The sequence below is a fragment of the Eulemur rufifrons genome, chromosome 7 (genome assembly GCF_041146395.1).
Source record: "Eulemur rufifrons isolate Redbay chromosome 7, OSU_ERuf_1, whole genome shotgun sequence".
Lineage (NCBI taxonomy): Eukaryota > Metazoa > Chordata > Mammalia > Primates > Lemuridae > Eulemur > Eulemur rufifrons.
This window is the reverse complement of record NC_090989.1, coordinates 210,461,681-210,486,091: the sequence shown is the minus strand read 5'-3', so window position 1 is coordinate 210,486,091 and position 24,411 is coordinate 210,461,681. Positions and strand designations below refer to the sequence as shown.

At 37.8% G+C, this 24,411-nt stretch overlaps 1 protein-coding gene and 1 non-coding gene across 5 annotated transcripts in view; one reads left to right on the top strand and one right to left on the bottom strand.

Moving 5' to 3' along the window:
- The window catches only part of GKAP1 (G kinase anchoring protein 1), a 67,651-nt gene extending 43,659 nt beyond the window's left edge, over positions 1 to 23,992 (bottom strand). For 2 of the 4 annotated variants that reach the window (XM_069474085.1, XM_069474088.1), the window contains exons 1-4: positions 23,726 to 23,992; positions 23,185 to 23,316; positions 13,242 to 13,501; positions 12,557 to 12,700 (exon numbers count right to left, since the gene is read on the bottom strand). In XM_069474085.1, the coding sequence (XP_069330186.1) occupies positions 12,557 to 12,700; positions 13,242 to 13,457 (360 nt within the window). In that variant the 5' untranslated portion in view covers positions 13,458 to 13,501; positions 23,185 to 23,316; positions 23,726 to 23,992. The remainder of the gene's footprint in view (positions 1 to 12,556; positions 12,701 to 13,241; positions 13,502 to 23,184; positions 23,317 to 23,725) is intronic. The other 2 variants (XM_069474086.1, XM_069474087.1) reach the window with 2 other exon arrangements.
- Positions 18,437 to 18,540, top strand: LOC138389046 (small nucleolar RNA U13). Its single transcript, XR_011234486.1, has one exon. It is a non-coding gene; the product is annotated as a small nucleolar RNA U13 (small nucleolar RNA).
- Positions 23,993 to 24,411: the final 419 nt, after the last annotated feature.

The window sequence follows — 24,411 nt, the reverse complement described above, 5'->3', positions numbered from 1 at the left end:
CTCACAGAATTTAAACATTAAGGTAGCTGATTCTAATAGCATGATAAAAACTGAATGCAACAGAACTTTTAAAGTGAAAAATATGGCTCTCTCAGTATTTGATTCTAACTGCAGCAGCTTAGAGCTTAAATTTACCTTTTAATCATTAACACAAACAGGTATAGAAGAAAATGCAAGTAGACAAAAATAACTTAAAGTTTTTGAAAACTAGAACAAATAAAAAATGTCACTACATGATCAATTGGTCAATAATTGATCTTCTATGGGCTGTGCCCTGCCTGTGGGGCTTTAAAGAGGCAACATAAATTTGGCTTTTGCCCTTTCAAAGAATTTTACTCCAGTTGGGGACATAACACTAACACATGTGAATTACAAGTAATAGAATAAGACATTAAAAGAGCTACAAAAGGTGAGAAAAAAAGACAACAACAAATGTAATTCAGAGAAGCATACGGGAAAAAATGAATTTAAATTGGTACTTAAAGGACAGATACAATTTGGATAAGTAGAAAGAGAAATAGAAGAATTATAGGAAGAAAGAGCCACATGAACAATGTTATAATATTAATAATAAATATATTACGGGACATTAAGGAAAGCCATCTTGACAAAAAATGAATTTTAAATAATACAAGAGGAAGATGTTACAGAGATGGATAATTTAAATTCCTATTCCACCCATGGTAGCTGAGACTTTGGACAAGTTATATAACTTCTGTGAATCTCAGAATATATAAAAAGGACATGGAATATCAACTTTACAAGGTAGTTTTAAGGATGTAAAATTGTAATACATATGAAGTACCTAGCACAGTGCCTGCCTAGCACAAGAGCAGTACTAAGTAAATTCGAATTCCCCTCCCTTGTGTTAGATAATAATAGAAAATACGATTACTTTAGGTAGAGTAGAATTAGGTTCCAGACACTCCCTAAAAATTAGGGATTTAGGGTAGATAATAAAAGAGGAATGCTGATAAAGTAATTTTTAAGACATAAATTGGAATATTATAACAATAAGAACCTAGAATCAATGTGTCTGACTAAACCACTATAATCTCAGATAGAATACAGGCACCTGGACCAAAAAGTAGCAAAAGTAGAAAATAAAGAAGAGACTGAACAAGTTTTGGAACACTAACTGACTAATGAAGTATGAAAGACAAATTAATCAAAGATAAATTTTTGACCCTAGCTAACAGAGAGAATGGTAGCTCAAGACTAACACATCAAGAAAGAGAAAGAAAATGTGACTGAAATTTCTCTAAACATATCTTAATTCTCCACAATAAGACTGCTATAAATATAGTGATCAATCTAATAAATCAGTACACAGGTAAAACTAGAATATGAGAGAGAGAGAGAGAGAGACAGAGAGAGAGATACTGGGTCTATAAGACAAGCCCCAGGCAATAAAATGTACATAAAACCATAATTTTTTAAAAGAATACCTTATATTTGGGGTTGCAAATTGAAAGTTCCTTGTCATTTTCTTTGTATTTATGGGAAGAGGAAGAAAGGAAGAAAAGGAGGAAACAGTAGGCACTAAAATGTCTACAGAATTGAAGAAGATACTTATATGTGCCCAAGATGAAGTACTTCAGATCCCCTTCCTTTTAGCCTCCTTCATTGCCTCCTACTCCCCATCTAGTAGTAAAACATTTTTTTTCTTTTTTTTTTTTTGTTGAGACAGAGTCTCACTTTGTTGCCCGGGCTAGAGTGAGTGCCGTGGCGTCAGCTTAGCTCACAGCAACCTCAGACTCCTCGGCTTAAGCGATCCTACTGCCTCAGCCTCCCGAGTAGCTGGGACTATAGGCATGCGCCACTATGCCCGGCTTATTTTTTCTATATAGATTTTTAGTTGTCCATATAATGTCTTTCTATTTTTAGTAGAGACGGGGTCTCGCTCTTGCTCAGGCTGGTCTCGAACTCCTGACCTCGAGCGATCCACCTGCCTCGGCCTCCCAGAGTGTTAGGATTACAGGCGTGAGCCACCGCACCCAGCCATTTTTTTTCTATTTAAACCTATAGCTCAATGGTTTATGACCAAAGTGTATGAAGAACCAACGAAAACCTGAAGGACAGTAAATATTTTGGTACTAAGATGTTTAAAAATTAATTTGTAAGTCTAAGTACCATAACAATTTTATCCATTTAAATCCAAACAAAACAAATTCCAAATGAAGAGTTACCCTTCACTTCTCATAGGCAACATGGGAACGCAATTATTATAAAACACAGAACATCAATCCAAACATCTAACACTTGGAGCCAACTGACTAGCCATAACAGCAGTGATGCATTGTGGTCCTCTAACTCAGTGATTTTCAAAGTGTAGACCACATATCTTTCACTAATTTGGAAGGCAGAATTATTTTCCCAGAAATCTTATAATCGTCTTAACAAACATTATGATTTTCAAGGCTGTCAGTGCTCTACAAAAACTACATGTATCTATTCATGCTAATTATTACATTCGTTTCTTCTCAGCTAATGTATTTTTAAGTCTTTAGGGTGCTATCTACATTTATTAAGTCTGCATTTTTATCATATACTTTATTATATCCCACATAATAAAAATGGTTCAATGATTCATTAAAGGATTAAAAGGGCCGGGCGCGGTGGCTCACGCCTGTAATCCTAGCACTCTGGGAGGCCGAGGTGGGCGGATCGTTTGAGCTCAGGAGTTCGAGACCAGCCTGAGCAAGAGCGAGACCCCACCTCTACTAAAAATAGAAAGAAATTATATGGACAGCTAAAAATATATATAGAAAAAATTAGCCGGGCATGGTGGTGCATGCCTGTAGTCCCAGCTACTCGGGAGGCTGAGACAGGAGGATCGCTTGAGCTCAGGAGTTTGAGGTTGCTGTGAGCTAGGCTGACGCCACGGCACTCACTCTAGCCTGGGCAACAGAGTGAGACTCTGTCTCAAAAAAAAAAAAAAAAAAAAAAAAAAAAAAAAAAAAAAAAAAAAGGATTAAAAGCAGCAATGAAAGAACAGCAAATAATGCAATGTATAAAAACACAATAAAATTTAAAATTAACAGGACTCTAATAAAGTGAATATAGAATATATTAATAAACCTATATATGTGTTAGGACAAAAGTGATGCCACATGAGCAGCAGAAACGGAAAATTATAAACAGAAAATAAAGACAATGAATATTAAAAATTTTCATTTATTGAGTTACCAATCTATTTGCTCCTAGCCACCTGCTATGAAACCTGGTTGCACCAGAAGCCTGAAGACATCACAATTTTTGTTTCACTTTCAAATAAAGTCCAGTGACCTGTATGAGTCTTTCCAGAACAAGTACCAAAGTAATGCTTTCCAGCACAAAAGTGATGAATTTTGTTGCTAAAGAGCCAAAAACCTGGAGAACTTATTTGAATTTGTACTTCTTAATAGGAAACCAGTACAAGTCAAACTACTGCCAAGGGACTTATCTATTAGCCACAAAGTTAATAACAAATATCACATTCACAAACAAAAGAAACCAGAACAAGCTATTGGCAAAACACTTTTGCCAAATGAACTGGAGGATACCATGTGAGAGAGGAATTGCTATCGTGCACAGGCTAACAGACATATTTCACTTTAGAGTTGGAAAAAAACGGTGATAAGTGGAATCTGAATCAATACAATAAGAGGAAGAAATACACAATACAATTTGGTCTATTTATCACTGAAAACTCATGAGAAGAGATTTTCCTATACAGTTAATTATTTTTGAGCCATGAAGTAGACTTTTTAAAAAGGTACACTAGAATAAATAATATCAGTGCATCATGAATAAAACAGATTATACCTGAATAACATCTACACAGAGATTTAATCACAGGCAACAGCTGTTAGTGAACAATATATCTCCTGATCTTGATTCAGTATTAAAAGAAAGAGCAAAAATTATGCACACAATCATACCAAAACCTTGGCCTATACATCTTTTTAAAAACAGCTTTACTGAGATATGATAGGACAGCCTTGCTAATAAACTATATAACAGAGAGAAAAAATAAACTACCTAACAGGAAAAAAAAAAAGAAAACTCAGCACATAATTTCTCCTTTGAAGGGAATTATCACAGCACAACAGCTCCTCGTTTGATTAATCACCTGTGTGGCTCAACTCACTGTCTTTAAGATTAACCTTCTGCTATCAGCTGGCAGCAATCACTTTGTACCCCTTTACCCCCAATAAAAATCCCAACCCCTTATCCTCCCTGCCAGCACTTCTCCTTTCTTTCTCTTGTGCTGAGTCCTTCCCTCCCTTTTGGAAAGTTAAAATAAACTCTTTCTTTAAAACTATTCTAATCTTTGTGTCGATTCTTTCTCAACCTGCCTTATAAGCTCCCACCCTAACAAGATACATTTCACATATCACTTTTTTTTTTTCTTGAGACAAAGAGTCTCACTTTGTCTCCCAGGCTAGAGTACAGCGATGTCATCATAGCTTACTGCAATCTCAAAGTCCTGGGCTCAAGCAATCCTGTCTCAACCTCCTAGGTAGCTGGGACTACAGGCACATGCTACTGGGCCCGGCTAATTTTTTCTATTTCTAGTAGAGATGGGGTCTTGCTCTTGCTGGTCTAGAACTCCTGGGCTCAAATGATTCTCCTGCCTCAGCCTCCCAGAGTGCTAGGATTACAGGCGTGAGCTACCGTGCCCAGCCCACATATCATTTTTTTAATCCCACAACACATTAAAACCAACCCATTTCAAATGTGAAACATATGTATTTTTTGATATATATATATATATATATATATCCATGCAAAGAAATGAGTAGGGAATATAAGACTATTCTTCCACAATGAAGTATGCTGGGATATATAAAAGTTTATGAAATGAAAATTGAGATAAAAACATTTCTTTAAACACACTAATAATGTAGGGAAGTTCTTTGCTACAATTTCCAGTAGCTTTGGCAGCATATCTCAGCAAAATATACAGTATCTCGAATAGCCTGAATCAATCTTTTCGGGGTCAATATATCAAAATTTTTAATGTTAAGGAAAAGATTAGAATTAAGATCAAACTATGGTTCAATTTGTCCCAATTGGTCTTTGTCTTTTAATGGCTAAGTCCAACTATTAATATGTATATTTATTCACAGAACAAAGTGTGTATTTTTTATACCTTATTTAGCTTTCCTTTCCATCTTTTGTTATATGGACCAATTCTTTGGGGTTTTCTTCAAGTGATTTAAACTGTATAGAATGAAAAGTGCTATGTATAAGTGGTTCTCTTTAAATTTTAAAAATCACACTGGGAACCATGTATTTTGTTATCAACACAAAAAATCTGAAATACCTATTGATTCCTTGACCTATTTCTTTCCTATTTTTTTGTATTCACAGGCGGGGGCGGGGGGGTTCATTTCAGACAAATTCTTTAAATAGGCTATGTTATTTTTAATAACCGCATTTACAACCATTGCTTAGAGTTAATTCTTTTATTGAACTAGATTAAACACTCACCATTGGTGCTTTCCAATTGTTGAGCCCTTTATTTAGATTAAGTTAATTGGCAGGAGCACAACTCATAAAAATTACAGAAAGGATGATGGTGGTACACTTTCTCAGTTACTGTATGTCTGAGAATGTATTTCTGGTGCATTCACACAAATGACATCTTGGCTAGAGGTAGAATTCTTGGTCCTAACATTTCAGTTCTGGCATTAAATTAGCCTTATTTGTCATCTTTTGTAGGCAACCTGTTTTCTTCTATGCACACATTTATAGCATTATTTCTTTATCCCTAATTCTGAAAATTAAAAACTAAAATTTAAAAGACTTAAAGCTCATTTCAGTTCTTTCAACCTTAGATTCAAGTGTTAAGCCTAGGGAAATTTTTATCAACATAATCTTTAAAACTTTTTTTTAATTGACACAATAATTGTACATATTTATTGGATACATAGTGATACCGTAATACATATAATGTACAGTGATCAGATCAGGGTAATTAGCATAACCATTAACCCAAACATTTATCATTTCTTCGTGTTGGGAACATTCAATAATCTCCTTCTAAGCTGCTTAAAACTATATATTAGGTCATTAAATATGAAATGTTCGATTTTGAATCAAAAGTGTAGTTTATTATATCTCCAATAAGTAGTAGTACAATTAATCAAACTGTTGGCACAGTTTTGCCATGTTAACAGTAACTTGCTTATGCCTGCAGCGAAGAAGCCTGGATAGTGAGTGTCGATGAAATCATGAAAGGTGTTTTACACAATTTATTGAGAATTGAATATTTTTCCTTGCAAGAAGTGGTCCAATGCCTGGAAGAAGTGGTAGTCAGTTGGTGCAAGGTGTGGTGAACAGAGTGGATGATGGAGAGTTTCCACGTCCACTTTCTGTAGTTTGAACAGCATTGTTTTTTCCAACATGTGGTCTTGCAAGAGGCCTGGACTGTCTCTATTGACCAATCTTGGCTGCTTAATTGCAAGCATCTTCATCATTTCGTCCAGTTGGTTGCAGTAGACATCTGCTGTAATCAAGTGACCAGGTTTCATGAAGCTATAGTGGACCACCAAACAGACACCATTAGCTTTTTTTTGAGGAGTATCAGTTTTGGACTATTTCGGCCCTTCATCTTTATCTAACCACTGTGCTGAACACTTGTGATTGTCAAAAAGAATCCATTTTTCACCACACATAACAATATGGCATAGAAATGGTTTACCTTTATGTCGTGACAGCAAAGAAAGGCAAGCTTTGAGATGATTTCTCTTTTGATGCTCGTTTAATTCATGCAGTACCCACCTATCTTGTTTCTTTACCTTGCCCATTTGTTTCAAATGGTCCAATATTGTTGGAATAGTAATGTCAAACCTTGCTGCTAATTCATGCGTGGGTTGAGATGGATTCACTCCCACTACAGCTTTCAGCTCATCATTACCCACCTTGGTCTCAGGTCACCCACATGGCACACTTTCATTTTCAAGATTAAAATCACCAGAATGGAACTTCTTAAACCATCGACATACTGTTCATTAGCCATATACTTCCTAAACACTTCATTGATATTTCAAGCTATCTGTGTCGCATTGGTTCCACAATGGAACTCATATTCAAAAATAACACGAATTTTTTACCCATTCATGGTTGCACAAAAATTCCTCAAAAAACAATTTGAAAGACAATTACAAGCCAAAATATGCATTTGAAAGAATGGGGAGGTAACTTCACAATATATAAAAAAAAAAAAAAACCAAGAAGTGTCAAAGTGAAATGTCACAGATATCAACCATCAAACTTAGTACTTGAGGAAATCGGACATTCCACACTTAATAACCTAATATTATCATTAACTACAGTCATCCTACATTGCTACAAAACAGCAGTCCCCAACTTTTTTGGTAAAAGGGACCAGTTTCAGAAAATTTTTCCATGGACTGGGGCAAGAGGATGGTTTCAGGATGATTCAAACACATTACATTTGTTGTGCACTTTATTTCTATTATCATTACCCTGCAATATATAATGAAATAATTATACAACTCACCATAATGCAGAATCAGTGGGAGCCCTGAGCTTGTTTTCCGGCAACCAGATGGTCCCATCTGGGGGTGATGAGAGACAGTGACACCTGAAGTGTGTTGATTACATCCATTCTACTCCATAATCTCATTTTAGTTGCTGTCACTGCAGAAAACCCTGCTTCACAAAGATAGGATGCTGGAAATAGAAGCAGGCTTTTTAGTACTTTTGTGGCAATGTCAGGATATTCCGCCTTGACTTTAATCCAGAACATATAGAGATCTGAAGTTGTCTTAAACATACTTGTAAGGTCACCATCATTTGTGATCTCAAGGAGTTGATCCTCTTCTAGCATGGACAAAGTTGATTCACCTGGCTTATTCACAAATGGGTTGAGGATCCATTCCTTTCCAGTTTGGGGGTCTTTTGTGGCTGGGAAGTAATGCTCAAACTCTTTTGAAAGCTGAGATAGGTGATCATGCACCAGCTGGGAGAAAGGCGACCCTGGCTCAATCTCTTTCAAAATCTCTGCTAATGTTTGAAACATGTCAAAAATCACCCCCATAACTCCAGTTTGGCTTTGAGTGCAGTCACTATATCTGCTGACTCGAATACAGTTAACATTCTCCCCTGAAGTGACAGATTGAGTTAGTCGAGCAGGCTGAATATGTCACACAGGTAAGCAAGTTTTGTGACTCATTCTGTATAATTGAAATGTGCTGCCAGTGGTGACTGTTTTTCTAAAAGAAATCTCTGGAGTGGCTCTCGTAACTCAAAAACTCTGGCCAGTGGTCCACCTTTAGAAAGCCATTCCACTTCTGTGTACAAGAGAAGATTTGTGTGCTTTGTGTCCGTCTCCTCACAGAGCTGCGCAAACAGATGTTGAGTTAAGGGTATGTACTTTAATGTGGTTGATAATTTTAATCACATCCTGCAAACTGTTGTTTAATTCAGGTGACATCTTTTGACTACCCAGCATTGCTCTATGGATGATACAGTGTGGAGACTCACATTCAGAAGCAAACCTCTTTGACCCAAGTAGTAAAACCAGAAAGCTCTTCAGTCATGGCAGCCACTCCATCTGTGCATATACTGACACAAAATAGCCAATTCAGTTTTCCTGATATGTAATCATTCAAAGATTTGAGTAGTTCTGCAACTGTGGTGTTGGTTGGCAACAAAAGTACACATAACACATCCTCCTGAAAAATATTATGCAAAAACAAGCATTGTTGTCTTGCTGACAACATTGGTAGACTCGTCAACCTGGATTACATACCATGGTGACTCATTAATCCTAGTAATTGTGCTTCAATATCCTCTATTTCATCAATTCATCTAGTTATGGTGCTAGCTGAAAGAGGAACAAACATGCCACCTTTTGAACTTCAGCCTCTCATAAAAGTTCATGGCAAATGTCCTTAACAACAGGCAGGATCAACTCTTCACCAATAGTAAAGGGCTGCTTAGCTTTAGCAATGCAGTTAGCCACTAAGAACGATGCTCTCAGTGCAGACACGTTTGATGAAGTGGTGGCCTTCAATAATTGCTTCTGTTCTTTGTGTTCACGTTTTTTTCTTTTGAAAAACTCCAAAGGCTTGTCTTTTAATGCAGGGTGCTTGATCTCTATGTGGTGAAGCAGTTTTTAAGGTTTCATGGCTTTGTTGGATAGCTGGTCGCCACACATTATACAAAGTGGGCTTGGAGAATGTGAATCACCTGTTGTAATGAACCCATAATTTAAGTAGGACTTGGTATTTTCTTTTAAATGCAACTTTCATTTTGTTGGCAGTCTTAGAGTCTCCTGCTGTCTCATCACTGGGTCTTTCCACCATTTCAAAGAAGCTCTCCAGCAATGTTTGTTTTTTTACTCATTTTTGCTAGGGTTAGCTTGTAGGCTTACCAAAACTATGACTGAAACAGTGTGCAGTGTGAGAAAGAGGCATGGATGGAACGGGCAGGCCATGCACGGACTAAAATAAAGTGTTGGATTCTGACTTAAAGCCTGCCACCACATGCAGCTTAATTGTCACTTGCCACTCATTGATAGGGTTTTCATATGAGTCTGCAAACAATTGATTTATTATGATCTCTGTGCAGTCAAACACCTCTCTGTTAACGATAATCTGTATTTGCAGCCAGTCCCCAGCACAAGCATCACCACTTCAGTTCCACCTCAGATCATCAGGCATTAGAGTTTCATAAGGAGCCGCAACCTAGATCCCTTTCATGTGCAGTTTACAGTAGGGTTCGTGCTCCTATGAGAATCTAATGCCGCTGCTGATCTGACAGGAGGTGGAGCTTATGTGGTGATGTGAGCAATGGGGAGCAGCTGTAAATACAGATGGAGTGCTTGCTAGTTTACCTGGTGCTCACCTCCTGCTGTGCAGCCCAGTTCGTAACAGGCCAGGGACTAGTACCGGTACATGGGCTGGAGGTTTGGGACTGTAGCTATAGAACACTAAGATTTATTCCTCCGTCTAGCTGTAATTTTGTATCCCTTAACATAATCTTTAATACCTCCTTCTGTTCTATCTGTTTCACAGACACTACGTACACCTCTGTTGGATTTCAGTTCAGTGTTCCAATCTATCATGTCAATTTTATCAGCAAAATTTATCTCAAATTTTCCTTCACACAATTGACCCCATTTTCCTCAGTATATATTCTTTGGTCCTTCTAATGAAGTTTTTATTCTGCTTTAATTTTATTTTCTAAATTTTGTAATTTATCCATCTCCCTTCCAATTTCTCTCAGCCACTTTTTTATTTCAGTCCATTATCTTTTCTCACCTTATTATATAACACTACTATCCCCTTGACTTTTACAAAATGATCTAGCACCTTGACTTTTATTCAAGCAAAAAATAAGTGCTATCTAAAATTAACTTCTGTTCCCTATAACAAATCTTTTCCAAAGTGCTTTTACTCTGGATACTAAGTACAATGTTCTTTTCCTTTTAGCTTTTCTTCAGCTGACATGAGATCAACTAAGATCCAGGGTTTGCTCATAAGTAGGTGGAATGGCTGCTTCTCTACTGTCCATCTGGTTGCTGTTTAATTCCAGCTCTCAAATTTTAGGCTGAGGCCTCGCCGATTTAAGTTTGCATTATCATTATGGTGATTCAGGAGTAGGAAACTTTGCCTTAGCATAATTTCTTTTCTGCGTTTGAAATAAGCAACCACATAACAGGCAAGATTTCCATGCCCAGCTTTCTGTCTGGCTCAGCCCTCCACACCTGGACTTTCTCATAGTGCTGTTTCCCTAGTAGGACAGGGAGAACAACCCCATACTATATGCTTTCTGCCTAGTATAGTCACTGTCTGTCCCTCAAAATGTGTCTACTTTTGAAAACTATTACTGTTCAAAGTAAAATGGATTCCAAGTGGTATACCGTCCATTGGTTCCAAGGCTTGCCCTTAACTCCTCATCATCTCTCAGTATAATTATCTCAGATCTATTTATTTCCATGCCCTTGATTATCTTCTTCCAAGTGAGACTTTCAAATAAGGGACCAGGTCTTCCTAAGTGACCTATCAATAGTATACCTAGCAGAAATTCCTCAAAGTTCCTGGGCCTTGGATGGCACCGGTCAGGGCCAAGTCAACTATTTCCTTCTCATAATTACTGGGTTTTGATAGCAATCAATAGGAGCATAAGGAAAGGCAATCAGATATCTGTGTTCAAGTCTTCATATTGCATGATATTTGTTTTGGTGCAAATTTGAGTAGTTTTCCTTCATCTGTGTTCCAGCGCCCTTTGGGCCACTGGGAGAAATTCTCTTTGGTGAAGACACTGGTAAATTCTATTATTGTCTAAATAAGTAGATCACATTTATACTTGTAAACAAGAATCTGTCATAAGGAATATTATACAAGGAAGAAAAAAATCAAATAACCCCTAGAAGTAGTACAAGATGATTTATCCAGCACACCAGAGTCTAGAAATGTCTTTTGAACAGCATTACCGCATGGCTCTAGAGTAATAATTGACACTCATCATGACAAGCCTAAGGCACTACAGAATCCTACAGAAAATGTTGTAATTAACATAGTTTATGTTAAGAGCATAGTTTAGTACAGTCTACTTACTTTAAAACTGGTAATCCAAGAATGATAGGAACAGCTACTCTAATAGACCTAACATCTGCTAGAATGATACTCATTCTTTTTTTTTTTTTTTTTTTTTTGGCCTTCAAGTGTTTTTATTTATTTATTTATTTTTTTTTTTGCATTCCAGAAAAAGATAATTTCTATTTATTATGCTTTTTTTTTATACATTATTTCTTGTACAATGATATGAAATAATATGGGAAATATTCATGATAAATTATTAAGTGAACAGTGCAAGTTAAAAACAATAGTTTCATATTTTTTTCCCCACCCCCCGTTACTCATTCTTAATAGATCAAATGACAATTTAAAAGATAAGCAAATAAATAACTCTTCATTTCCTACACAAACAGCACCTTCTAGAGTATATTCCAGGCTTAGCATGTTACTTTCTTGGACACCATATAAAAAAGAAATTTATTGGTCTTAAAAAGTTGTCTATTTGACTATTAACATTTAATACAGGCACAGAAAAACAAAATACATAAATAGGTTAAAAAAACAAACAAATGCCATAAACTATTTTATATCAAGGTTTAAAAGGAAAAGTTTCCCCTCAAAATCTATCTTTTTTAAGCAAAACTGTCACTGGGTATTTTTAACAAAAGAACTCTGGCCCTACAAATGTGATTTTTTTTTCCTACTTGAAATAATTTAGTAAGATTCCTTTACCTTCCCTATCTCTCTCTCTCATTTGTAAAAAGGCAGATGATTTTAAAAACTACAAAATAATTGCTCTGAATTGCCAATACTAACAAACAATAAATGTACCAAATCTGCTTTTCTGTAGATCAAAGACAGAACTTTTTCTTAAAAGCAGCAAACACATGTGAATTAATGCAATACAAATCTGCTCCTCAGAACAGTGATGACACGGATTCAGATGCACTGTCATCTGAAAAATCCATAAATTCACTGAAAGACAAAGCAAAATAATTTTATTTACTTAGCTGTACCTGCTCATCTCTTTGTCTCCACTCTTGCCAATTTTCTTCTCGTGAATCCTTCTGTACTGGGTTTGACAATGAAAGCTCATGTTGAGCATTACAAATAGCATGGGAGGATTTCTGGGGAATTTTCTTAAAAGCAAGATTCCTGAGCTATAAAACAAAAGATATATTAAATATATTTCAACGATAAAAAAAATCAGTGATATTTTTATACTTCTACTACAAACACTTACCATGTTAACTCACACAACCTAAAGTCACTATTTGTGTTTTTGTATGTAATCATTGTAGAATGCTAATTTTGCCCGCATTCGAGATAATGCTGGTGTTGTACTCTAGTATACCACTATTATTAATGATTCCTCTCTACTAAAGAGAAGTTTTATAGGCGTAGAAGACTGAAACAAGTATGCTCTTAAAATACAAAACAGTACAATTCAAAAAACTTGAATGACTTCCTCATTTTAAATTTTTTGAAATAAACACGTTTCCATGGTCAGAAAAAAAGTATTTTAAAAATGTTCATTATATTTGACTTTAAATACACACAAACTTACATCCATTCATCCAAGTAATATTTGCTGAGTACCTGTGAACCAAGTACTGTGGATACATGGATGAACAAGTAATACCTGTCCTCACGATGCTTATAGTTTATTGGGAAAGCAGACAACACAATTATAATTGTCACCTCATTCGCTTCACTCTGTTGCTGTTCCTTCTTTTTTCTTCTTTTCTCTCTTTTTTTCTCATTTGTAGTTGATTTGCTTCCCAAAGTTTGAGACTTTCCAGTATTCCGACCTTTGCCTTTTCCAGGTTCAGAATCAGAACCACTGCCACTATCCACTTGTAACAGGGCAAAACGAGAAGCGGTAGTGGGAACAGAACTAAGTACTGCTGAAGCCATTGTAAAATTTTTTTCTTTTAAAATACTTCTGTCAAGAATAATTCCTGTGGAAAGGGAGAAAAGGAAGCAGAGAGGTAAATACACTTAGTAAAATTTGTTCTAAATTCCAGAACAATCATATACAAACATTTCTCCTGACACCAAATTTAGTAAATCATAACCACAGTCCTATTGGCAATAATATACTTTTTGACTTAAGTAAAAAACATAAAATTATACAATAGAAAAATTATATATTGAAATTTCACAGGTAACTATTACAAGAATACCACCAATACAATGTATGTGTTCATCTTTTCAAATATGGTTTTCAAAACTTCTTGATTTTCCTCTCTCCTTTCAATGCTTCTGTAATATACACAGATTTATGGAGAACATCTTAAATCAATATGGTTTACAGTAGAAAAGTAGGAATATCATTTTTCACTGTAGACCAAAAGACACCCTTAATTCAACTACATGTTTTTTTTTTGTTTTTTTTTTTTTGAGACAGAGTCTCACTCTGTTGCCCAGGCTAGAGTGAGTGCCGTGGCGTCAGCCTAGCTCACAGCAACCTCAAACTCCTGAGCTCAAGGGATCCTCCTGTCTCAGCCTCCCGAGTAGCTGGGACTACAGGCATGCACCACCATGCCCGGCTAATATTTTTTATATATATTTTTAGCTGTCCATATAATTTCTTTCTATTTTTTTAGTAGAGATGGGGTCTCGCTCTTGCTCAGGCTGGTCTCGAACTCCTGAGCTCAAACCATCCGCCCACCTCGGCCTCCCAGAGTGCTAGGATTACAGGCGTGAGCCACCGCGCCCGGCCTCAACTACATGTTTATACCAAACTTCCAATACAAGAAAAAAAGTAGAAAAGAATATTACATGCTACCTTAAGCTTGATTCTAGAGATTATGATTTAGAACTGACAGCAAAATAAAGAGCTTAAATTCCCTCAACCAAAAGAAACTTTTTCAAAATCACCTTCCACATTATCTCTTAGTTCACTAGTTTCTGTGCACCCCACCACTCCAAGCATAGGTGGGTGTGGTTTCATTTAGTACTCTGTCAGCTTTTCAACAATCTTTTAGACTTAGGAGGGATCTTAAAGGTCCTCCAGTAATTTCTAGCCCAAATCTTTTAGTTTTACAGATAAGGTAACTGGAGTTTAGATTGGTTAAATGACTTGCCTAAGGTCATTCTGCAAGTTAGTGCCATAGTCAGGACCTGAACCCAGATTTGCTGAACTCTGCCCAAGTCCAAAGAAAAAAGCCCTATAGCTACTAGAAGACTAAGTACTCTTCCAATTTAAAAAAGACACAGATTTTCTTAATAGATTGTGAAACTCAGAAATGTGTTTTTATTTTGATGTGTACCAAGTACACAAAAACTGGATAGTCAGTTTAAAAAAAAAAAAATGAATAAGTACTCAGCACCAAGACTAAAAGAATGTTACCTGACACTATGCCTCTCTCCAAAAGCATCTCCCCACTACCTCCATCTAGAGATAAGTATTATTCTGATTTTTGTGTAACTTATTCCTTTCCTTTTCTTTACTGGTTTTATCAAATGTGTCTTGAGTCACAGTGCTCATATCTGAACTAGCCACTCTCATTTCCACAATATCCCACTGGTTACACATATATTAATATTTCTTATTGTATCACAATATCACACAGGTTCATGTGGAAGAGGACTATGCAAAGGTGAATACTAGAAGGTGAGGATCACTGAGGTCCATTTTGAAAGATAAACACACACTATAGTTTGTATGTTTGCAGGAGGGAACAAAAATGAGAAGCATGTATTCAATCTCCAATCTTAAGAATCCAGAAAACTATTTAGCAATATTTCAATTTTTTTGTTTACACAATGAAGAAAAATCATAATATTTGAAGATGTCATCTAGCAGTCATTAAACCAAAGTATTTTTACTATAATACCACATTAATACGCATTGCTGCTATGCCCATAAATAAGCAAATCAAGATAAAAAATCACAATATACATAGATGACATAACACTGATAAATTATGACATTTTTAGGTTTAAACCTATACTGGAAGCATGAAAATTAAGGCTTCATAAATTATTACATGGGAGAAAAGATTACAAAATGAAAAAGAAATTCCAGACTCAAAAATATGGAAAACATTAATTCCCCTTCAACTTCAACATGTCTTTTTAAACGAATCCTACATAAAGTTTTAGTTTCTTGAGTACTTCAGGTACAATATTTCTATACAGGTGTTCAGCAACTACCACTATATTTAGTTTTAACTGTTGGAACTATAAATTGAAAGTGGTAGCTCTATAACTGTTCACAAATATTCACTGCCCCCCTTTGAAGGAGAATTATACTCACTCTCTCTCCCTTGTTGAATGCAGACATGACCACATGACTTAATTTAGCCAGTGAAATGTTAATCTTTAAAAAGCTTTAAAAGTCAGCACACAGTTCAACATGTTCTCTTTTCTCTGCTTCTGTGATTGTGTAAGCACATGTTGAGATGGAGTCTCCATCAGCCAGGTCTAATAGAGTCTAAAACTACAATGAACCTGTGATGTACACGTAGCTTGAGCAAGAAAGCAATTTTGCTGCTTTAAGCTGCTGGGATTTTTAGGTTGTTACTGCAGTATAACCTAGCCTTATTATGACATAGCTTACACACACAAAAAAATTTCTCTTCCATTCTAGGGCTATCAAAACTATAAATTCTGTATTTGGATTGTTCTATATGAGTTAAATATTTATAAATGTCTATTCTAAAACATCTCTCCAAAGCTCACAGAAATTTTCTTTCTGCAGCTTAAGGCAGAGCTTCTGTACCTGGTATCCTTAGATAGTTTCCCTCAGGCCTTGGGGCAGCCAGGAAAACCCTGGAAAAGTCAGAGCCTCTGGGCTGCTCAGCTCCAGATGCAAGCAACCTTGTCTGGTGCTCATCAGTGGGTAGCTCCTGTACATGCTGCTCTGCAGTTTTGTCAAATATGACAAGGAAAGTGCTCCACCCTCTGGTAATCTACTTCATCAGACAGCTGCAGAGAGCACTGCTGCCCATGATGGTAGACAGGCCTGTGGAACTGTTGGAAGAGTTTATGTTCCAGGTGCCCAGACAGCAAGGCACACAGTACAAAGAGAGGAGGTCAGGAGTTGGGGAGCACAAAATCTCTTACTGAGCAAGGTTCCAAGCAATGGCCTTAAATCTCTATATTAATATTTTCCCCCATTTGCCAGTGACATGTGTTTTTAGCCCCATAAAAATCTAGCTGCACAGTGATTGCTCAAACAATGCACACACTTTCTGTCAATTAGAACTTTGTCATTATCTCAAAACACTTGAAGTCAGAAAATCCAACTGAATTTGAAATCCTTTCATTTTTACCCCCAAAAAATTCATATTCTATTTTTGGCAAAAATAACTTTTAGATTCTTTAAAAATAATTTCAACTGTTGTAAGTTATCGAATGCTTAGAAAACAAAAATGGTTTGTTTTTATTATCTACTATTCATACAAACAAAATTTTAAAGGGGACTGAATTCTAAGAAACCATCATTTAAAAGCCTAGATCAGGAATTGTACGTTATTTCACGGATAAATCTGATATTTAATAGCTTATGTTCTCCTAACCTTGTAAACCACCTGGGCAAAAACAAAGCAATACAAACAAACAACTAAAAGCTTATGTTCATGGAAGCAAGCACAATTTTCAAACTGGAAACCCTGAAAAGATTTTGAAGCTTTATACAAAGGCAACATTTAGTATCTTTCCTAATACTTTATCCTCAGCTTTGCTTATTCTAGTCATATACTATAAAGAAAATGTAACACATTTTTTTCCATCCAGTTCTATACAGACACTTACAGATCTCCTTCCAGTTTGGGGACAATGAGATGCCTATGGTCCTTTATGTTAGTAATGCAACAGTCAAACGGCAGAGAGCCCTAGCATAAGTGCTGACCTGAAGCCAGAATGCCCCTTCAACTTGCTACTTACTGTGAGCCCTTAGGCAACTTACTTGACCTGTTTCCTCTGTGAAACAGGAATAAGAATACCTAGCTTCCTGAGTTAGTTGTGAAGATTGAATAGGTTAACATATGTAAAGTGTTTAGAACAGTAGCCAGTACAGCATAAGCACTCAAATAGAGTCATGGGTCACTTAACGATGCAGATACTTTCTGAAAAATAAGTCATTAAGTGATTTTGTCATTGTGCGAACATCAGAGTATACTTCACAAACCGTGATGGTGCTGTCTACTATACACCTAGGTCCATGGTATGGCCTATTTGCTTGTAGGCTACAACCTGTACAGCATATTACTGTACTGAATATTGTAGGCAATTGTAATACAATAGCAAATATTTGTGTATCTAAACATAGAAAAAGTACAGTACGGTTTTATAATCTTATGGGACCACAGTCATGTATATGGTCCATGGTTAACCAAAATGTTGTGCAGCGTGTGACTGTATAAGCACCTACTGGTGTTCTTACTATTATTATTAGACTGAAATGTGCCTGGAGGTCCTATGAGGCATAGGAGAATTGGCGCAAGCTATTTAAAAATTCGACTAAGCACATCTGACTCCATTGCAAAAAGTGTTTTGAAACTTAAATCAACATCTGACCCTTCCAGAAGCTAAGGCTTTAATCTTTGAAATAAAATAAAAGTTTCCAGGCATTGAACAGTAATTCAACGGTCGGCCACCAAAAAGAATCAAAGACCTAAAGATTACACCTAACATACTACAGAAGGAAAACACCAATCTACCAGAAACCCAAAAATCACAGTTGCAACTCTGTCTTAAACAATGGGCATAACACAAGTCTTAAACACAATAGATAATAAATGTTTCCTAAATGAGTGAAAAGAAATAATAAAAGACAGAAACACACAGCAAAAAAAAAAAAAAAAAAAAAAGTATTAGAACAAATACTGTTATCTGAGAAAAGAACCAATGATAAACAATCCAAAGACAAAATTATTTTTCTGGAGATCCTTTTGTAGTTCATAAGCCTGATGATTGGGTTTTCATGCTTGTGTGTGAGATGTGCCTCCCTCAAACTTTGTTATGGCATCAGCTCTTTACCTGTCTGATGTGAAAAAATAATAATAATAAATTATTTCTCTGGGAAAGCAGCTACCTATATCACCTCACCAAGCAATGTGTTAACATACTTAAACTTATGAAAGGGGGAAATGCTCACCTATAATAATTATTCCTTGTTGACCAGGGGTAAGATTGTCAAAAAAAAAATAGGATAGTGGCAGCCACTTGCATTATACTTTACATGATAGTAAATATTAAAGACAAAAAATAGCAACTACTTAGTCTGCAGCTAAGGGGATAGGAGATAAGACAATTGGAAGGGCTCAATCATCTGCGCTACATGCTGGATTTTTAAAAATAAATAGTCAATACATTAACATAACATCTACCTCAAAAGCCATCAAAGAAATCCACATACCACATCAAAAGGTATACTAACAGCAGAGCAAGATCATGTCTCCAAAAAAAAAAAAAAAAGGTACATTAACTCAAAAGATATGAAAAAAAAAAAAGAACAAAATGGCACACTAACTAGTAATTCAGAAGTAGAGGAAGGGAAAATACAAATTTTAAATAAAAGAGGGGAATAAAACATTAATATAAAAAAATCCCCAATTTGTAAATATGTATTATTTATATATACCAATGAGAAGAGAGAAATTCATGGGATTACTTATTATGCTTCTTTTCCTTTCTATAGTTTTCACTATTTCCCCAAATGTTCTACAATGACCATATTACTTCTACAAAAAAAAAAATCTCATCTTGAAAAGGGAAAATGAACATCTGGTCATCTATACCCAAACTGAAAAAGTTAAGGACAATGTAATCAATGCAATATTGATTTTTCTTCCCTATGACAAAATTTAGAAAGGGCAATTACAGGTCAGAGTGGACAATGAGACGCCTTTGGCCATTTATGTCAGTGATGCAAAAGTCAAATGACAGGCCGGGCGTGGTGGCTCACGCCTGTAATCCTAGCACTCTGGGAGGCCGAGGCGGGTGGATCCCTCAAGGTCAGGAGTTCGAGACCAGCCTGAGCAAGAGCGAGACCCCGTCTCTACTAAAAATAGAAAGAAATTATCTGGCCAACTAAAATATATATAGAAAAAATTAGCCGGGCATGGTGGCGCATGCCTGTAGTCCCAGCTACTTGGGAGGCTGAGGCAGTAGGATCGCTTAAGCCCAGGAGTTTGAGGTTGCTGTGAGCTAGGCTGATGCCACGGCACTCACTCTAGCCCGGGCAACAAAGTGAGACTCTGTCTCAAAAAAAAAAAAAAAAAAAAAACAAAAGTCAAATGACAGAGAGCAACTGTCAAAGACTTATGTTGCATGATTTTAAGAAAGCATTATCTTATTTTTCAGAATTTATAAAAAGATAGTCATTTTATATAGTCCAGGAATATCTTTGCATCTTCTTTTTTAACCTTGATGAGAAAAAAAGGGATAAACAGACAGACCAGGAAAACATCAGGCTTTTTAAAGATACTATTTCAGGTCATGGCCAGGGTTAATATGTCTTCAGTCTTGTGTCCTAAACTTCTGCATCTCCGCCTACAGTCATATCTAAGAGAGATTAAGATAAATAGATTCAAATACAGGTCTTCCCCTTCACCTATTTCCTCTTTATCTTTCAGTAACACTTGGTTTTTAAAATTCAAACACATTCTCAGATATATACATACACTTAAATGATATAATTAAGGCCTACAATGTAAATAAAAGTATAGGGGACCTCCAACTAAGCTATGTACATTAATCTATGAATATGGTGGCTAATGCTATATATTAAACATTTATATATTACTAAAATACTACACAAATCAGGTGTTTGGTTCAGAAATCTATTGATTATATTTTATTTTCCCCTTCTTCCTTTTGAGTCTTTTAAAAATAATTTCAAGGATAATTTTAGTTATTTCAAGGATAAGCTTAGTTGAAGGAATACAAAGGATATTCACAAGATAATTTTAAAAAAGGAATCTTTCAGGTCAAAATGCAAAAGAAATACAAGTTCACAATTACAAAATCACAGGCAGCTCATCATCTATAAATATATCTTCTATTATTCCATTATCCTCTATAATTTAATGACTACCATTAGTAAAAACAATTCTTCTGTTCTTAAGATGGCAGCAATGTCAAAAGTATAACTAAGTCTCCATTTTGTAATATATATACTTCATACTCAAAAAGCCAATTATTTGATTTATTAAATATTATAACATATGTAAGGGGTTTCTATAGCAACTCTCCTTCTTCAGATTCTGTTTGTACTTCAGGAAAAACCAACTACTTAGAGTTTCTTGAACACACAATTAGTTTACTTGTTCATATCGTTATCTACGCTGTTCCCTTTGCCTACAATGCCCTCCATCTCTTCCACTCAAAATTTCCATTCACTCCTCAAAATCCTGCTCAAGTGCTAGCTTCTCTATGAAGCATTCTCTGAACTACTGCTTAAGTTAATCATTCCTTCCTCTGTAAGATTTCCATATTTTATAGTTACTTCTATTATTGAATGGACTCCAATAAATTCTCTTTGTTGTTGCACCTGGCCCCCTATAATCCTGATCTTCCTGAAAGACATGGCCCTCTTCTTTCTATTCCTAACAACGACCACAGAACCTGGTACACAGAAGATAAATTTATTGAATTTAGTGTTTTTTTCATGTTTGCATTCCCGAAGTACACAGCTATCTATGCATTGAAAGATGTGCTCTAGAAATAGAAAAAGAAAAATACCAAGTGCAGTATAGCTAATCCCCAATCCCATAATGCAAATGTGGATTAATGATAATCAGCGGTTCAAAGTTGTTTCATTAGGGTAAGTCTATTCTACCAACTAATCATCATTACAACTAACTGTATCTAGGAAGCACATTTGTGTAGGAAGCTTATTTGGTTCTGAAGTATTGATTTAAAAGAATTAGGATGCACACGGTACTTAAGTAAACTGCTTCTAAAAATAAATAGCCACAAGAATTTCTAAATGGCTGGTACTCTTGGGCTCCACCAAGGCTCAGAGGACCACCGCCATTATGACTTCACTCCTCTAGACCATGATATCACTAGGGTCAGGAAAGATGATAGCAGCAGCCATATCTCAGCCCAGGGCACCACAATGAGGGCACTTCTAAACTGACACACACACACACACACACACACACACAAAATCCTTAATCAAGAACAACCAAATATATCCCTCTCTGTAAGATGACAGTCATCTTCTATTAACACAATCAACCAGGCGGCCTGATCAAAAAAGAAAACTAAGGGCTGGGCGTGATGGCTTATACCTGTAATCATAGCACTTGGGAGGCTGAGGTGGGAGCATCGCTTGAGGTCAGGAGTTCAAGAACAGCCTCATCAAGAGTGAGACCCTGTCTCTACTAAATATCAAAAAAAAAAAAAATTAGCCAAACAACTAAAAATAAAAAAAATTAGCAGGGCGTTGTGGCGCATGCCTGTAGTCCCAGCTACTTGGGAGGCTGAAGCAGGAGGATCGCTTGAGCCCAGGAGTTTGAGGTTGTTGTGAACTAGACTGACACCATGGCACTCTAGCCTGGGCAACAGAGACTCAAAAAAATAAAATTAATATGATGTACATGCCAATTAGTGTGGCCCAGTTGAAATGTAATACAGATTTAAAAAAATAAATTGGGCATAAAATGAAATAGCACTGAGTATCACTGATTTAACAACTGGTGAAATAAAAAAGTGTGTTATTTTATATTCTGTTCTTCAAATAACACAACTATACAGTATCTTTCACTTTGGCTTCTTAAAAATCAAGATCCGTAATCACCAAGTGCCAAGTGCATACTAAAACTTTGCTCACAACATACTTATTGCAAACAACATAAACTTAATGGGTACGCCTCAAACTCCCATTTTTTCCTCATAGTTAAGTACTGCCTCCCCTCTCCAATTTGCAGCTACTAATTTCCATAGGCTGAGAAATCTAAGCAAAAAGTACAAGCAAATACTGAGAACCTAAGGGATTGTCCCATGAATAAAGCACATGTATTTCCATTTGCCCACAATGTTCTTTTAGTCAACTTTAAGGTCTTACTCTTCCTCCACAGAGTTGAAGCCACTTGACTGATATCTTATGGATAAGTTTATTGTACCCATTTACGATAATTAAAATTATCTTTCATTAATGAGGATTTGACTACTACCAACAATAGTGTTACAAGCCTGTTGAGAAAAAAAATCTAGATTTCTATAAAAATTTTTAATATTTTAATTTGCCAAAAAGTTTCTCAAATATCTTTATAGATACAAGTCAGATTTATTAAACTGATGGTTCCAGTTACAATCACAAGCATGTTCAGTACATAAACACACAACGCTAAACGGTGAAGAAAACAATGTCACTGACTTTTCAGTATAAGAAAGGCATTCCTTCATTAGTGCCTCTCCTGAAAGCATTAGCACCTACGCCGAAAAATCTGGCTAAGGTAAAGAATGGCAAAAGGGGGATGGAGAGAAAAGACTATCAGACAAGTTAGAAAAACTAATTTTGTCATGACTATTCAATATTTATTAGAGATCTGACAAAAATTCTGAAAAACGGTTCCAAACTGTAACAGAAAAAAATAAAAATAAAAATCCTGTTCGTTTACTTTTCAATAGCTGGCGGGGAGGAGGAGGAGGAGCACTATATTCAAAAAGTAATTCACTATACCTCGTTCATGAATGAAAACCAAATTTCACCCACAGGCTGTTAACCGATGCTCCAAAACTTACTCGCAAAGTACACAGAGAAAGAAATAAGGCTCGGCAAAACCTAACTCTGGCAACGAAGCGGCTTCAAAACCTGAAAGGGAGAAAAAACAAGTCAGGTCGTCGCTCCAGAAATTTCCGAGCGCCCGGCTCGTCGGGAGCGCGGATGCCAGCGGCGGGAGGGGACAGTGGCACCTGTCACTCGAGCGGTCCCCGCGGGGTCTGAGGGCTCAGCCATAGCCCGAGCACAGGGCCCTGAGGTGGAGTGCGGGTCTCTCCTCGCCGCCCCCGCGCCCAGCGCCGAGCGTCGGGCCGCGGCCCGTCCCTGGGAGCGGCCCTCCCGCACCCTCTGCCCAGCGCTCCGGTCAGCGGGGCCGGTCGCCTCAGGCCGAGTCCCCACCATCCGAGCCAGGGGCGCAGGGGGAAGCGCGGTCGAGCCGCCGCAACCGCCACAGGGGCGCCCGAGGGGACCCCACGAGGCGGGCCCGCCTCCGCGTACTCACCGGGCCTCCCCGGCCGCCGGCTCGGCCCTTCTCTCCCGCCTCCCCCGCCGCCGCGGCCGCCTCTCCCGCGGCTCCTGGGGCGGCCGCACTGGGCGTTGGGACTGGGCTGGGTCAAGTGTCGGGAGGGGCGGGGTCGCGCTCGCGCCCGGCTGGGGTCGCGCGTCGGCCCGTGGGCCGGGCACTAACGGGTCCCGGGGCGCCGGGCCGGCTGGGCGGACCGCGGCGGTGAGCGCGGCTGCAGGCTGCGGTGAGGGGCGGGGAGAGCGCGGCTGCGAGCCGAGCGAGCGAGCGGAGGGTGGGAGGGAAGCCCGGGCGGAGGGGGCGGCGTGAGAGCCGCGGGGCGGGGGCGGGGCCTGCCGCACCAGCCGCCGCGCGCGGGGGGTTTGTTTATTTTCTCGGTTGGTCGCGGCGCTGGCGCGGAGTAGAGGTTCGCCGCTGACGTGAGCGCCAGGAGTTGGGGGAGAGCACCAGAACCACCTGCTGGAGAAGGGGAGCTACGGGGGCCGGGCAGGGTCCAACGTCTCACGTAGGCGGCGGCGCCGCGGTCCTCAGGGTCACAGGCAAGAGAAGGGCTCTCCCAGAGCGGGTGGAAGGAGGGAGGCCTCCCGAGAGAATAGGAGTCCAGGCCACTGCCCCGCAGCTGGGCGGGATCACCTGCGGCGTGGAAAGCTGTTAGAGGGCCCTGG